At 47.5% G+C, this 16,862-nt stretch overlaps 1 protein-coding gene across 1 annotated transcript; it reads left to right on the forward strand.

The window, feature by feature from the left end:
* Window positions 6,305-9,825, forward strand: LOC108635654 (protein NYNRIN-like; the record flags this gene model as incomplete). The annotated part of the gene is given in 3 exon segments (XM_018046583.1): window positions 6,305-6,541; window positions 6,544-8,634; window positions 8,717-9,825. Coding segments are annotated over 3 exon segments (3,378 nt in total), but the record flags the coding sequence as incomplete, so codon positions are not given.

The following is a 16,862-nucleotide window of genomic DNA, read 5'->3' on the forward strand; positions in this document are numbered from 1 at the left end:
CACCGCTCTTTTAGTCCACGATGCTGATAAACTGACTTATGGACAGAGACTCTTGGTCTACACTCCTCATGCCATAGAGAGAGTTTTAAAGCAACCCCCAGGTAAATGGATTTCTAATGCCCGCTTGACGCACTACCAGGCCTTGCTACTTGACACCCCACGGATTCATTTCCAAACGCCCTGCACTCTAAATCCGGCCACTCTTTTGCCCAATCCGGGGGAAAATAGCCCCCTCCATGATTGTGATGAGATACTGGCCGGGGTAACAGCAATGCGAAAGGACTTAGCCGATACTCCACTGGATAACAGTGAGCTAAGATGGTTCACAGACGGCAGCAGTTATGTAAAAGATGGACAGAGACGGGCGGGAGCCGCAATAGTAGATGACTCTGGACGGACGATATGGGCAGAGGCCCTTCCCCCGGATACCTCAGCACAAAAGGCAGAGTTAATTGCCCTGATTCAAGCATTAGAGAGAGCCAAAGGAAAAAGAATAACTATTTTCACTGACAGTCGCTATGCTTTTGGCATGGTACACATCCAGGGCCAGATATATCGGGAACGGGGGGTTTTTGACAGCTGAAGGAAAAGAAATTAAGAACTTGCCTGAAATCCATAGACTTTTTAGAGGCTGTACAGATGCCTCGGCCTGTGTCAATAGTACACGTACCTGGACATCAGAAGGGTGACAGCCCCACGGCACGAGGGAATCGTGCCGCAGACCTGGCAGCTCGAAAAGCAGCTGATGAAGATTTCATCACCCCTGTGTTGGCGATCGGACTTCCACCTCCAGGTATGGAACTCTGCCCCAACCCCTGAGTATTCATCCACAGACTTTGCTTGGATCCAAAAACACACCAACCTTCAAAAAGATAAAGATGGATGGTACCGAGACTCAGACGGCTACTTGATACTCCCTGCTCAGTTGGGACGGCAACTATGTGAGCATTTACATTTGTCTACTCATCTGGGAGAAGAGAAGACTCTGATGCTCTTTCAAACTGCGCGCTGCGATTTCCCTGGCACCAGACAACTGTAAAGAACATAGTGCATGCTTGTAAGGCGTGTCAACAGATGAGGCCAGGAAAAGGACAACATGCAGGACTGAGGTATCGGGGAGAAGGACCAGGGCAACACTGGGAAATAGATTTCACCGAGGTAAGGCCAGGCAAGTATGGTTACCGGTACTTGTTAGTGTTGGTAGATACCTTCTCAGGGTGGGTAGAAGCTTTTCCTACAAAGGGAGAAACCGCGATGATAGTGGCAAAAAAGATTTTAGAAGAAATAGTTCCCAGGTTTGGCCTGCCAGTGACCATCGGCTCTGATAAGGGACCTGCCTTTGTGAGTCAAATAGTTCAGAGCCTTGCCCTAGCCCTGGGACTAAATGGAAGTTACGTTGTGAATACAGTCCACAGAGCTCAGGGCAAGTAGAAAGAATGAATCGGACTCTAAAAGAAACTTTAACTAAATTGGCTATAGAGACTGGCGGGGACTGGGTGACCCTCCTTCCCTTCGCCCTCTTCCGTGTGCGGATTACTCCTTATCAACTTAATCTGACCCCATTTGAGATTCTGTATGGGAGACCTCCCCCTGTATGTCCAATATTTGAAGGGAAGAAACTACCGCCTCCCACGTTGGGGCAACTCCAAGAGGCCTTGTTGGCCTTAAGCAAGGTGCACTCTCGTGTCTGGAAACTGCTCCGGGAAATACATGTGGGTCAAAATAAGGGAACTATTCCCTCACATGACATTGGCCCAGGAGACTGGGTGTGGGTCAAAAGGCACCAAACCAAGGCACTAGAACCCAAATGGAAGGGTCCTTATGTTGTTCTTCTTACCACCCAACTGCCCTAAAGGTTGACGGTATCGGCCTTGGGTGCATTGCAACCACGTGCACCCAGCTGCTTCAGCAGAGCAAGAAGATGCTAAGAAAGAATGGGAAGCATCTCTGCACCCGTCCAACCCCTTGAGGCTAAAGCTTCGAAGGCGCCAACAGGACCAGGACAACTCGGCTGGGCCCTCTTGTGGATGACCCAGTTACTCTGCTCCGGAGTTGCCAGCGTGAACCCGCATCAACCCGTCAAAATCACCTGGAAGCTGCAAAATGGACTAACACGAGAGGTGCTAAACTCCACTACCGCAATACATCCACCAAACACATGGTGGCCAGACTTGTACCTTAAGCCGATGGTAAATGTGCCTTGGGCTAGGGGTTATCTCCGAGAACAAGGGTTCTGGGCATGCCCAGGTGCGCCCAGGCACCCGGGCATGCCTGGAAGACCTGTGGGGGGGCACAAGACTCTTATTGTAAAACTTGGGATTGTGGTACTTCTAATGATGGACCTCAGCGCTGGGAAGTAGGAAATCGAGATTTACTTAATTTCTCATTCGCCAAGCCCCTCCCTAGGGTCCTTGGAGATCCAACTTTTAGCTGTGAAAGTTGCAATTATGCACAAGTCAGAATAAGGTTCAATCCAGAAAAAAGCAAAAAAGAGGGGACCTGGATCTCTGGCCTATCTTGGGGACTACAGACGAGGGAATCAGGAGGAGATGGGAAAAAGGGGTTATAGTAGTGAGCCAGGTCTTAGAGCCAATTCTTGTACACAGTATCGGGCCCAACAAAGTAGAAAAGCTGGCTGTAACCCCCCGCCTAACGACTTCCATGCCAACATCTTTGGCAGTGAGTCCCGAAGCAGAAGGGCTCGCTGAAATAGATCCCCTATGGAAGCTGATTAAGGCAGCTTATGCCACCCTGAATCAGATCCATCCTGAGGCAACTAAATCTTGTTGGTTATGTTACAACCTAATTCCCCCTTATTACGAAGCAGTAGGCCTCAATGCCTCTTATGACTTGGCCAACAGCACCGATCCTCCTCAATGTCATTGGGGGACTGAAAGGTGGGTCTGACGATGAAAGAGGTATGGGGAAAGGGCTTATGCACGGGCACGGTGTTACCAGCGAAGTCTCCACTTTGTGTGCATGTCGTCGAGCCTGATGATTTGCCTGTAGCTAAATGGTTAATACCTCAAATGGGGGGATGGTGGGTCTGTTCACACACGGGGCTAACTCCATGCCTGCATAGCTCAATCTTTGACCCAAAGAAGAATTCTGTGTTATGGTGGCTGTCATGCCAAAGATTCTGTACCGACCAGAGAAAGCAATATATGATTATTGGCCCAGAAATCAACTCTAAATCCTCCAAAAAGAACTTATAAAGTTAAGAGGGAACCTCTTACCGTCATAACCATAGCAACTATGTTCGGTCTTGGAATAGCCGGGGCTGGAACCGGAATAAAGCTCTGTCCCTGCAAGGCCAAGGATTTAACTCCCTGAGAGCGGCCATAGATGAAGACATTACCCGTATAGAGCAATCTATTAGTCATTTAGAATCGTCTCTAACTTCTCTATCTGAAGTAGTTCTGCAAAACAGGAGGGGATTAGATCTGCTCTTTCTGCAACAAGGGGGACTCTGTGCTGCCCTAGGAGAAGAGTGCTGTTTCTATGCGGATCATACAGGAATAGTTAGAGAATCTATGGCCAAAGTGAGAGAAGGACTAGCCCAACGTAAACGAGAATGTGAGGCTCAACAGGGATGGTTTGAATCTTGGTTTCAACAATCCCCTTGGTTGACCACCCTAATCTCCCTTGCTGGGACCCCTGCTAATACTTGTACTGATGCTTACCTTTGGCCCATGCATTATCAATAGACTTGTAGCCTTTGTAAAGGAATGCATAAATACCGTACAGCTGTTTGTGCTTCGACAATATCAAACTGTGTCTCAGGACCGAGAGGAAGATTCCTCTATAGGACCTAAGGACAGGGGGGAATGTTAGGGACCAAACGACAGGCTCTAGGACCTGAGTCGTGTTTACCAGAAAGAGACAGGATATGCGCTCATCCTGCCTGGCCAATCATGTAACACCAGCTACTCCTGTAACTGATACAAAGAACTGCCTGTATATAAGCCGCCATGCTCCTTTGTTCACGGCTCTTGTCAGATTCCCTTGTGTGGGATGAGACTTTAGGCCCTAGCGCGCTAGGAATAAACAAACTCCCTTCTTTGCGTTTGCAATACTGTGGTGGACTTGCTCTCTCGTCAGTTCGGAGATACGGGCTCGGAGCATAACATCTGGGGGCTCGTCTGGGATCTCCGTCCCGCCGGGGAGGACAACTCTCCTGGTAGAAGGGAGTAACCTCGTTAGGAGATAAGAGCTCTGAGCACCGGTGCTAATGTTGCAGAAAGCCCAGATTAAGTCCGGAGGCCTAGTATCTTACTGGGGAGGCATCTGGCTGTAAAGTGCAGAGGCAAGTCAGCGTAAGCCTGGGGCCTAGTTTCGTGGCTGGGAGGCAGCTGGCTCTGGATACTGGATTAAGTCAGCGTAAGCCCGGGGCCTAGTTTCGTGGCTGGGGGAGGCAGCTAGCTCTGATACTGGATTATTTCAGCGTAGGGCCGGGGCCTGGTTTCGTGCTGGGGAGGCAGCTGGCTCTGTGAACATCCTGCAGGTCAGACTGAGTGCATTGTCGGTGGCCACCTTGTGTTTGTTATCTGTTTGTCTATTTGTGGTGTCTGCGGCTGGCTCTTTGTGTGCTCTGTTGGCTCCCAGTGTACTTTTCTGTGATCATGGGACGAACAACTTCTACTCCTTTATCTTTTATGATTAACCACTTCTCTGATTTCAAGTCTAAAGCTCAGGATCTTTCGTTACTGGTAAAGAAGAGCAAACTGGTGACTTTCTGTTCTGTCGAGTGGCCCACCTTTGACGTCGGATGGCCACAAGAGGGAACCTTCAATCCCCAAATTATCCAGGCAGTTAAAGAGAGGGTGCTTACTCCTAGTCCTGCCGGCACCCAGATCAGACTCCCTACATTCTGGTCTTGCAGGATCTAGTGAGGAACCGCGCAGAATGGCTTAAACCCTTTGTTCTCGCTCCTCCTAAACCTTCCTGTCCCTCTTCCCCCAACTCCAACCTTACCAAGCCCACAGGTGTTAGTAATGAAGGCTTCCGAAGAAAAAGAAGAAAAAACGGATGAAAATCGACCAAAGCCGGTATTCCAGGAATCTTCTCTGTATCCTAATCTGATAGATCTGGAGACCGAATTGTTCCCACACCCGTATGCGGATCCACATCCGCCCTTGGCTTTCACAGGTTTCATCGGGAGAAGCCAGGAGGAGAACCGAGCCTTCAGCTCATCCCAGAGAAGGGGGCCCTGCCCAGGGAACTCGGGGAAAAACAAGAGAAAAGGCCAATGTAGCGGAAGAAGACCCGGAAGTCCCCTCCTCCACTGTTCACCGCGATTCCCGGTCCGGGCAGGACCAGCCAGAGAGGGTGGAGAGCGGACATATCAGTACTGGCCCTTTTCCACTAGTGATTTGTACAGTTGGAAAACCCCAGACTCCCTCCTTCTCTGAAAAACCACAGGGTCTTATTGATCTGTTAGAGTCTATCCTTTTTTACCTCATAATCCCACTTGGGATGATTGTCAGCAACTGTTACAGGTGCTTTTCACTACAGAAAGAGCGAGAGCGGATCCTGTCAGAAGCTCAAAAGAATGTGCCAGGGGTGGATGGGAGGCCCACAATACAGGCCTAACCTCATTGAGGAGGGGTTCCCCTTGGTGCGACCCAACCGGGACTTCGAACGGCGCTGAAGGTAGGGAGTGTCTCCGGGTATACCGTCAGACTCTTATGGCCGGCCTTAGAGCGGCCGCCAGAAAGCCAACTAATTTGGCCAATATCAATTCAGTGAGGCAGGAACCAAATGAGAGCCCAGCAACCTTCCTTGAAAGGATAATGGAAGCTTTTAGACAGTATACCCCTATGGACCCACAGGCAGATGAGTCACGAGCGGCAGTTATGTTAGCATTTGTAAATCGAGCAGCCCCCGATATTAGAAAAAAATTACAAAAGATAGAGAGGTTAAATGAACAATCCTTGCAAGATCTAGTGAGGGCAGCCCGAGAGAGTTTTTAATCATAGAGAGAGACCCCAGAAGAGAGAGAGGACCGCATTAGAAGAGAAGAAAGAGAATTTAGAGCTGAAGAAAACCATAAAAATCAAAAAGAGCTGGCCCAGATATTTTTTGCTGGGGTTGAAAACAAAAACACATTCCAGAAAGGGAAAACACTGGACTCAAAAACTGAAGAAAAAACGACAAGGCGTAAGCTTGAGAAAAACCAATGTGCGTTTTGTAAAGAGTTTGGACATTGGAAAGATAAATGCCCCCCAAAAAATCTAAAAGAGGAGCCCAAGAACCCCAAAAACGAGACTCCCTCTCCAGACAGTCATATACTCTACGCGGGTGAGGATAGCGACTAGGGGTGTCAGGGCTCGAAGCCCCTCCCCGAGTCCTGGGTAACTATAAATGTGGAGGGGAAACCGGTTGGCTTCATGGTGGACACGGGGAGCCCAGTACTCAGTCTTAAGCCAAAAAGATGGACCCATGTCTAAGAAAAGTAGCTGGGTGCAGGGAGCAACCGGGACTAAACGATATGGATGGACTACAAAACAGCATGTGAACTTGGGGGCCCACCAGGTGACCCATTCTTTTTGGTGATACCTGAGTGTCCAGCGCCCTTGTTGGGAAGGGATTTACTGTCTAAAGTAAATGCCCAAATTCATTTCGACCACGGACAAGTGTCGGTTTTAGATGGGACCGGGCATCCTCTTCAGGTCTTGTCTCTGGCATTAAAAGATGAATACAGACTCTACTTGCCAGAGGCCCCAGCGACAATAAGCCCCGAAGTACAACCATGGGTTCAAAGATATCCTCAGGCCTGGGCTGAAACTGCAGGAATGGGACTAGCCAAACAGAGGCCCCCTATCATTGTGGAACTGAAAGCCAGTGCGTCCCCAGTGAGGGTACGACAGTATCCCATGAGTCAGGAGGCTCGACAAGGAATTACTCCTCATATACAACACGTCATAGACGCTGGGGTCCTGAAAAGGTGCCGGTCCCCATGGAACACTCCCCTGTTGCCTGTGAAAAAGCCTGGGGGAACTGATTTTAGACCGGTTCAAGATCTACGAGAAGTCAACAAACGGGTGAGTGATATTCATCCTACGGTTCCTAACCCTTATACATTGCTAAGCAACTTGCCTCCAAACTACACTTGGTACACTGTTTTCGATTTAAAAGATGCCTTTTTTAGTTTGCCTCTTGCCCCCGCAAGCCAAGAGATCTTTGCCTTCGAATGGCAGGAAGACGGTGGTCAGACCCCTGTGCAGCTGACATGGACTCGCTTACCACAGGGTTTCAAAAACTCGCCCACGTTATTTAATGAGGCCCTGGACGAAGACCTCCGTGAGTATCGGGTTGAACACCCTACCATTGTTTTATTACAATAAGTTGATGACCTTATGCTGGCGGCGGCTACAGAGAAAGAGTGCCAAGAGGCAACAGGTGACCTTCTCCAAACCTTGGGGACTTTAGGTTACCGGGCTAGTGCCAAAAAGGCCCAGATTGCCAAGCAAGAGGTTACATACCTCGGTTATAAGATAAAACAGGGCCAGAGGGGGCTAACACAGGCTATGAAAGAAACCATCCTCCAGATCCCTGAGCCGGCTAACCCTAGACAAGTGAGAGAATGTCTGGGAACGATGGGATATTGCCGGTTATGGATCTTGGGGTTTGCAGAAAAGGCCAGGCCCCTATATGAGGGGACCAAAGAAAACAAGGACTGGAAATGGGCTGAGCCAATGAAAGAGGCCTTCCAAGAGCTCAGGCGAGCCTTGCTAGAGGCTCCTGCCCTTGCCCTCCCTGATCCATCTAAGCCTTTCCAATTATTTGTAGATGAAAAGCGGGGGATAGGAAAAGGGGTACTAACACAGAGATGGGGACCATGGAAGCGACCTGTAGCTTACCTTTCCAAGAGACTGGACCCAGTGGCAGCCGGATGGCCACCTTGCCTCCGTATCATCGCGGCCACCACGCTCTTAGTCCACGATGCTGATAAACTGACTTATGGACAGAGACTCTTGGTCTACACTCCTCATGCCATAGAGAGAGTTTTAAAGCAACCCCCAGGTAAATGGATTTCTAATGCCCGCTTGACGCACTACCAGGCCTTGCTACTTGACACCCCACGGATTCATTTCCAAACGCCCTGCACTCTAAATCCGGCCACTCTTTTGCCCAATCCGGGGGAAAATAGCCCCCTCCATGATTGTGATGAGATACTGGCCGGGGTAACAGCAATGCGAAAGGACTTAGCCGATACTCCACTGGATAACAGTGAGCTAAGATGGTTCACAGACGGCAGCAGTTATGTAAAAGATGGACAGAGACGGGCGGGAGCCGCAATAGTAGATGACTCTGGACGGACGATATGGGCAGAGGCCCTTCCCCCGGATACCTCAGCACAAAAGGCAGAGTTAATTGCCCTGATTCAAGCATTAGAGAGAGCCAAAGGAAAAAGAATAACTATTTTCACTGACAGTCGCTATGCTTTTGGCATGGTACACATCCAGGGCCAGATATATCGGGAACGGGGGTTTTTGACAGCTGAAGGAAAAGAAATTAAGAACTTGCCTGAAATCCATAGACTTTTAGAGGCTGTACAGATGCCTCGGCCTGTGTCAATAGTACACGTACCTGGACATCAGAAGGGTGACAGCCCCACGGCACGAGGGAATCGTGCCGGCAGACCTGGCAGCTCGAAAAGCAGCTGATGAAGATTTCATCACCCCTGTGTTGGCGATCGGACTTCCACCTCCAGGTATGGGAACTCTGCCCCCAACCCCTGAGTATTCATCCACAGACTTTGCTTGGATCCAAAAACACACCAACCTTCAAAAAGATAAAGATGGATGGTACCGAGACTCAGACGGCTACTTGATACTCCCTGCTCAGTTGGGACGGCAACTATGTGAGCATTTACATTTGTCTACTCATCTGGGAGAAGAGAAGACTCTGATGCTCTTTCAAACTGCGCGCCTGCGATTTCCCTGGCACCAGACAACTGTAAAGAACATAGTGCATGCTTGTAAGGCGTGTCAACAGATGAGGCCAGGAAAAGGACAACATGCAGGACTGAGGTATCGGGGAGAAGGACCAGGGCAACACTGGGAAATAGATTTCACCGAGGTAAGGCCAGGCAAGTATGGTTACCGGTACTTGTTAGTGTTGGTAGATACCTTCTCAGGGTGGGTAGAAGCTTTTCCTACAAAGGGAGAAACCGCGATGATAGTGGCAAAAAAGATTTTAGAAGAAATAGTTCCCAGGTTTGGCCTGCCAGTGACCATCGGCTCTGATAAGGGACCTGCCTTTGTGAGTCAAATAGTTCAGAGCCTTGCCCTAGCCCTGGGGACTAAATGGAAGTTACGTTGTGAATACAGTCCACAGAGCTCAGGGCAAGTAGAAAGAATGAATCGGACTCTAAAAGAAACTTTAACTAAATTGGCTATAGAGACTGGCGGGGACTGGGTGACCCTCCTTCCCTTCGCCCTCTTCCGTGTGCGGATTACTCCTTATCAACTTAATCTGACCCCATTTGAGATTCTGTATGGGAGACCTCCCCCTGTATGTCCAATATTTGAAGGGAAGAAACTACCGCCTCCCACGTTGGGGCAACTCCAAGAGGCCTTGTTGGCCTTAAGCAAGGTGCACTCTCGTGTCTGGAAACTGCTCCGGGAAATACATGTGGGTCAAAATAAGGGAACTATTCCCTCACATGACATTGGCCCAGGAGACTGGGTGTGGGTCAAAAGGCACCAAACCAAGGCACTAGAACCCAAATGGAAGGGTCCTTATGTTGTTCTTCTTACCACCCCAACTGCCCTAAAGGTTGACGGTATCGGGCCTTGGGTGCATTGCAACCACGTGCACCCAGCTGCTTCAGCAGAGCAAGAAGATGCTAAGAAAGAATGGGAAGCATCTCTGCACCCGTCCAACCCCTTGAGGCTAAAGCTTCGAAGGCGCCAACAGGACCAGGACAACTCGGCTGGGCCCTCTTGTGGATGACCCAGTTACTCTGCTCCGGAGTTGCCAGCGTGAACCCGCATCAACCCGTCAAAATCACCTGGAAGCTGCAAAATGGACTAACACGAGAGGTGCTAAACTCCACTACCGCAATACATCCACCAAACACATGGTGGCCAGACTTGTACCTTAAGCCGATGGTAAATGTGCCTTGGGCTAGGGGTTATCTCCGAGAACAAGGGTTCTGGGCATGCCCAGGTGCGCCCAGGCGCACCCGGGCATGCCTGGAAGACCTGTGGGGGGGCACAAGACTCTTATTGTAAAACTTGGGATTGTGGTACTTCTAATGATGGACCTCAGCGCTGGGAAGTAGGAAATCGAGATTTACTTAATTTCTCATTCGCCAAGCCCCTCCCTAGGGTCCTTGGAGATCCAACTTTTAGCTGTGAAAGTTGCAATTATGCACAAGTCAGAATAAGGTTCAATCCAGAAAAAAAGCCAAAGAGAGGGGACCTGGATCTCTGGCTATCTTGGGGACTACAGACGAGGGAATCAGGAGGGTTTGGGGTTGATGGGAAAGGGATTATAGTAATGAGCCAGGTCTTAGAGCCAATTCTTGTACACAGTATCGGGCCCAACAAAGTAGAAAAGCTGGCTGTAACCCCCGCCTAACGACTTCCATGCCAACATCTTTGGCAGTGAGTCCCGAAGCAGAAGGGCTCGCTGAAATAGATCCCCTATGGAAGCTGATTAGTGCAGCTTATGCCACCCTGAATCAGATCCATCCTGAGGCAACTAAATCTTGTTGGTTATGTTACAACCTAATTCCCCCTTATTACGAAGCAGTAGGCCTCAATGCCTCTTATGACTTGGCCAACAGCACCGATCCTCCTCAATGTCATTGGGGGGACCGAAAGGTGGGTCTGACGATGAAAGAGGTATGGGGAAAGGGCTTATGCACGGGCACGGTGTTACCAGCGAAGTCTCCACTTTGTGTGCATGTCGTCGAGCCTGATGATTTGCCTGTAGCTAAATGGTTAATACCTCAAATGGGGGGATGGTGGGTCTGTTCACACACGGGGCTAACTCCATGCCTGCATAGCTCAATCTTTGACCCCAAAGAAGAATTCTGTGTTATGGTGGCTGTCATGCCAAAGATTCTGTACCGACCAGAGAAAGCAATATATGATTATTGGGCCCAGAAATCAACTCTAAATCCTCCAAAAAGAACTTATAAAGTTAAGAGGGAACCTCTTACCGTCATAACCATAGCAACTATGTTCGGTCTTGGAATAGCCGGGGCTGGAACCGGAATAACAGCTCTGTCCCTGCAAGGCCAAGGATTTAACTCCCTGAGAGCGGCCATAGATGAAGACATTACCCGTATAGAGCAATCTATTAGTCATTTAGAATCGTCTCTAACTTCTCTATCTGAAGTAGTTCTGCAAAACAGGAGGGGATTAGATCTGCCCTTTCTGCAACAAGGGGGACTCTGTGCTGCCCTAGGAGAAGAGTGCTGTTTCTATGCAGATCATACAGGAATAGTTAGAGAATCTATGGCCAAAGTGAGAGAAGGACTAGCCCAACGTAAACGAGAATGTGAGGCTCAACAGGGATGGTTTGAATCTTGGTTTCAACAATCCCCTTGGTTGACCACCCTAATCTCCACCTTGCTGGGACCCCTGCTAATACTTGTACTGATGCTTACCTTTGGCCCATGCATTATCAATAGACTTGTAGCCTTTGTAAAGGAACGCATAAGTACCGTACAGCTGTTTGTGCTTCGACAACAATATCAAACTGTGTCTCAGGACAGAGAGGAAGATTCCTCTATAGGACCTAAGGACAGGGGGGAATGTTAGGGACCAAACGACAGGCTCTAGGACCTGAGTCGTGTTTACCAGAAAGAGACAGGATATGCGCTCATCCTGCCTGGCCAATCATGTAACACCAGCTACTCCTGTAACTGAGACAAAGAACTGCCTGTATATAAGCCGCCATACTCCTTTGTTCACGGCTCTTGTCAGATTCCCTTGTGTGGGATGAGACTTGGGCCCTAGCGTGCTAGGAATAAACAAACTCCCTTCTGGCGTTTGCAATACTGTGGTGGACTTGCTCTCTCGGTCAGTTTGAAGATACGGGCTCGGAGCATAACACCATACACTCCCTCTCCTCTAGTTTCTTGTACTATTAACATCTTGCATTAGTGGTACATTGATTATAAGTGATGAACCAGTAGTGTTAATATCAACAAAAGCCCATAATTTATATTTGGGTTCATTCCTTGTAGTTCGGTGGTTTTTGACAAATGTATCAATGTGATAGATATATTATGTATTTCTAAAAGAGTTTAACAAAATAACCCTCTGCTTAGAAACAGCTTACCTGTTTCTGGTACTGAGACCTTAAGACATGGATTTGTACATAAGTTCTCATGGAGGGAATTCTATGGTGGTGGTGGTGGTTTAGTTGTTAAGTAGTGTCTGACTCTTGCAACCTCATGGACTGTAGCCCACCAGGCTCCTCTGTCCATGGGTTTCTCATGCAAGAAAACTGGAGTGGGTCCACGGGATTTTCCAAGCAAGGAAACTGGAATGGGTTGCCATTTCCTTCTCCAGGGGATCTTCCCAATGCGGGGACTGAACCTGCGTCTCCTGATTCTCCTGCACTGGCAGGAGGATTCTTTACCACTGAGCTACCTGAGAAACCTCTATAGTACCACTGAGCACACACAAAAAGAACATCACAGAATTTGCTGACAGTTTTGATCAATATGGGCTTCCCTGGTGGATTACACAGTAAAGAATCCTGTAAAGTAGGAGACTCAGGTTCAATCCCTGGGTCGGAAAGATCCCCTGGAGATGGGAATGGCTACCCTATCCAGTATTCTTGCCTGGAGAATTCCATGGACAGAGGAGCCTGGAGGGCTACAGTTCATGGGATCACAAAGAGTTGGACACACTGAAAGACTAACACTTTCACCTTGATCAATATTTTCTCACAAAAACTGCACATTAACTTTAATAGCCAAAATACTTTCCTACGGTGCTGTAACAAACAAACAAGCATAGTGGCCTAAAATGACGAGAATTATCTTGTAGTTCTGGAGGTCAGAACTTTGAAATGGGTCTCATGGAGTTACTAAAATAGAGATGTAAGCAGGGTAGGAGGTTTGGGGGCGGAGAATCTGTTTCTTTGCCTTTTCCAGCCTCTAGAGGGTGCCCGTATTCCTTGGTTTGAGCACCCAGCCAGCAATTGTATATCACTCAAAATTCTCCAAGCCAGGCTTCAACAGTACATGAACTGTAAACTTCCAGATGTTCAAGATGGATTTAGAAAAGGCAGAGGAACCAGAGATCAAATTGCCAACATCTGCTGGATCATTGAGAAAGCAAGAGAGTTCCAGAAAAACATCTACTTCTGCTTTACTGACTATGCCAAAGCCTTTGACTGTGTGGACCACAACAAACTGTGGAAAATCTTAAAGAGATGGGAATACCAGACCACCTGACCTACCTCCTGAGAAATTTGTAGGCAGATCAAAAAGAAACAGTTAGAACTGGGCATGGAACAACAGACTTGTTCTAAATTGTGAAAGGAGTATGCCAAGGCTGTATACTGTCACCCTGCTTATTTAACTTAAATGCAGAATATATCATGCAAAATGCCGGGCTGGATAAAGCACAAGCTGGAATCAAGATTGCCGGGAGAAATATCAATAACCTCTGATACGCAGATGACACCACCCTTATGGCAGAAAGCAAAGGACAAAAGAGCCTCTTAATGAAAGTGAAAGAGGAGAGTGAAAAAGTTGGCTTAAAAGTCAACATTCAGAAAACTAAGATCATGGCATCTGGTCCCATCACTTCATGGCAAATAGATGGGGAAACAAAGGAAACAGTGACAGACTTAATTTGGGGGGGCTCCAAAATCACTGGAGATGGTGACTGCCGCCATGAAATTAAAAGTCAGTTACTCCTTGGAAGAAAAGCTATGACCAACTTAGACAGCATATTAAAAAGCAGAGATATTACTTTGCCAACAAATGTCTGTCTAGTCAAAGCTATGGTTTTCCCAGTGGTCATATATGGATGTGAGAGTTGAATAAAGAAAGCTGAGCACCAAAGAATTGATGATTTTGAATTGTAGTGTTAGAGAAGACTCATGAGAGTCCCTTGGACTGCAAGGAGATCAAACCAGTCCATCTTAAAGGAAATCAGTCCTGAATATTCATTGGAAGGACTGATGCTGAAGCTGAAACTCCAATACTTTGGCCACCTGATGTGAAGAGCTGACTCATTTGAAAAGATTCTGATCCTGGGAAAGATAGAAAGCGGGAGAAGAAGGGGACAACAGAGGATGAGATGGTTGGATGGCATCACCGACTCAATGGACATGAGTTTGAGTAAACTCTGGGAGTTGGTGATGGACAGGGAGGCCTGGCGTGCTGCGATTCATGGGGTTACAAACAGTTGGACACAACTGAGAGACTGAACTTATTCACTCACTTATTCCAACCTGTCTGTCTTCACAACTGCTTTAACTTGTTCTGCTTGCCTCTTTCACACTTAAGGACTGTTGTGATTACCTTTAGCCCATGCAGACAACCCAGGGTCTCATTTCAAGATCCTTAATGCAATCACTCAGAGAAGGCGATAGCACCCCCATCCAGTGTTCTTGCCTGGAGAATCCCAGGGGTGGGGGAGCCTGGTGGGCTGCCGTCTCCGGAGTCGCACAGAGTCGAACACGACTGAAGCGACTTAGCAGCAGCAGCAGCAGTAGCAATGCAATCACTTGGAGAAGGCGATGGCACCCCACTCCAGTACTCTTGCCTGGAAAATCCTATGGACAGAGGAGCCTGGTAGGCTGCAGTCCATGGGGTCTCGAAGAGTTGGACACGACTGAGCGACTTCACTTTCACTTTTCACTTTCATGCATTGGAGAAGGAAATGGTAACCCACTCCAGTGTTCTTGCCTGAATCCCAGGGATGGGGGGGCCTGATGGGCTGCTGTCTATGGGGTCACACAGAGTCGGACACGACTGAAGCGACTTAGCAGCAGCAGCAGCAGCAATGCAATCACTTCTGACAAAATCTCTTTTGCCATGTGGGTGACATATTCATAGGTTCTGGGGACTAAATGTAGACATCTATCAGGACCTACTATTCTGCCTGCCACAAATATATTTAGATAATTACCTATTTCTTCCATTTACTTTTAAAAATTTGAAGCATAATTTATTTATAATATTATATTAGTGTCAAGTATACAAAATAGTGATCAATATGTTTATAGATTATGCCCTGTTTAATTTTTCCATTCTGAATCTTCTGAATTTCTGGTTAGTAGGTAAAATTTTTGGCTATTAGAAACATCCTTTGAGGAATTAGGAAAATTTTATACACCATTATTTCCGAATGTACTTTAAGGCTAATTTTCCTCAATAAGCTATGAGGTATGCATATCTCAATACCTAATAGTTTGTACCTTTAGCTGATAACCACTGTCTTATTAGGGGCCTAGAAGAACTTCAAAATTTAGTCTTCTGGGCCTTACAGAGAAAGATTGCTCCATTATTTAATCTTTTTGGTTTCCAAATTGAGTATATAAGAACTAACGTATATTAATATATAAAATGAGATCTTGGGGACTCTGTCCTCTTCTGTAAAAAGGGGGGTAAGAGTATGACTCAGCAGTCTCACTACTGGGCATATACCTTGAGAAAACCAGAACTGAAAAAGACACATGAACCCCACTGTTTATTGCAGCGTTATTTGCAATAGCTAGGACATGGAAGCGACCTAGATGTCCATCAACAGACGAATGGATGAAGAAGTTGTGGCACATATATACAATGGAATATTACTCAGCATTAAAAGGGAATGAATTTGAGTCAGTTCTAGTGAGGTAGATGAACCTAGAGCCTGTTATATAGAGTGAAGTAAGTCAGAAAGAGAAAAATAGATAGTGTATACTAACACATATGGGATCTAGAAAAATGGTACTGATGAACCTATTTGCAGGGCAGGAGTAGAGAGGCACACCCTGAGACAGAGACTTGTGGACACAGTGGGGGAAGGAGACGGTGGGACGAATTGAGAGAGTAGCACTGAAACAAATACATTACCACATGTAAAATAGAGAGCTACTGGGAAGTTGTTGTGTAACACACGAAACTCAACCCGGTTCCCTGTGACAGCCTAGAGGGGTGGGATGGAGTGCGGGGTGCAGGCGAAGCTGAGGAGGGAGGAACACAAGTATACTATAGCTGATTCACCATGTTGTATGGCAGAAACCAATACAACATTGTAAAGCAATTGTCCTCCAATTTAAAAAAATAAAAGAAGAGTAAGATGCTCCTCTTGTCTTTCTCCAATGCTTATATCCATGGCAAGACTAAATATGCTAAAGGACGGCGGAGTATGTTTAGCAGTTTAAACTATCTCAGAAATGCCTATCCTAGCTAGCTCTCCTTGAAACCTGGACTACAGGGCTTGTCCCCATCAAATCTCATGGAATAGCAGAGGGGATGGATTTCTGAATTGTTGCTTTTGGGGTGCTTTGCCAGTGGTATATTGAGAGTAGCTAATGAGCAGTATCTGTGTCCTCCCCACAGTGGGATTAAGGTCGGAGAAAGCAGGTTTCAAGGCATAGGAATCTATTGTGTGAAAAGTCTGTAGGTCTGCCAAGTTTCTAGGGCTGCAAGACAAAAGTATGTAGAGTTCTAAGGGCCGTCGTGGAAAAATGAGTCACACTGAAGATAGTGCTTTCTCACAGGGGAGCTGACAGCTGCAGGAAGCAAGGGCTGTAGCTGTAGAATTTCTCACTTCAGAGCAGAAACCACAGAAACCATAGCCATCTTTCCTATGGAATGTGTTTGTCACTCAGTTGTGTCTGACTCTTTGTGACCCCATGGACTGTATTCCTCCAGGCTCCTCTGTCCT

The sequence above is a fragment of the Capra hircus genome, chromosome 3 (genome assembly GCF_001704415.2).
Source record: "Capra hircus breed San Clemente chromosome 3, ASM170441v1, whole genome shotgun sequence".
NCBI classification, from domain to species: domain Eukaryota; kingdom Metazoa; phylum Chordata; class Mammalia; order Artiodactyla; family Bovidae; genus Capra; species Capra hircus.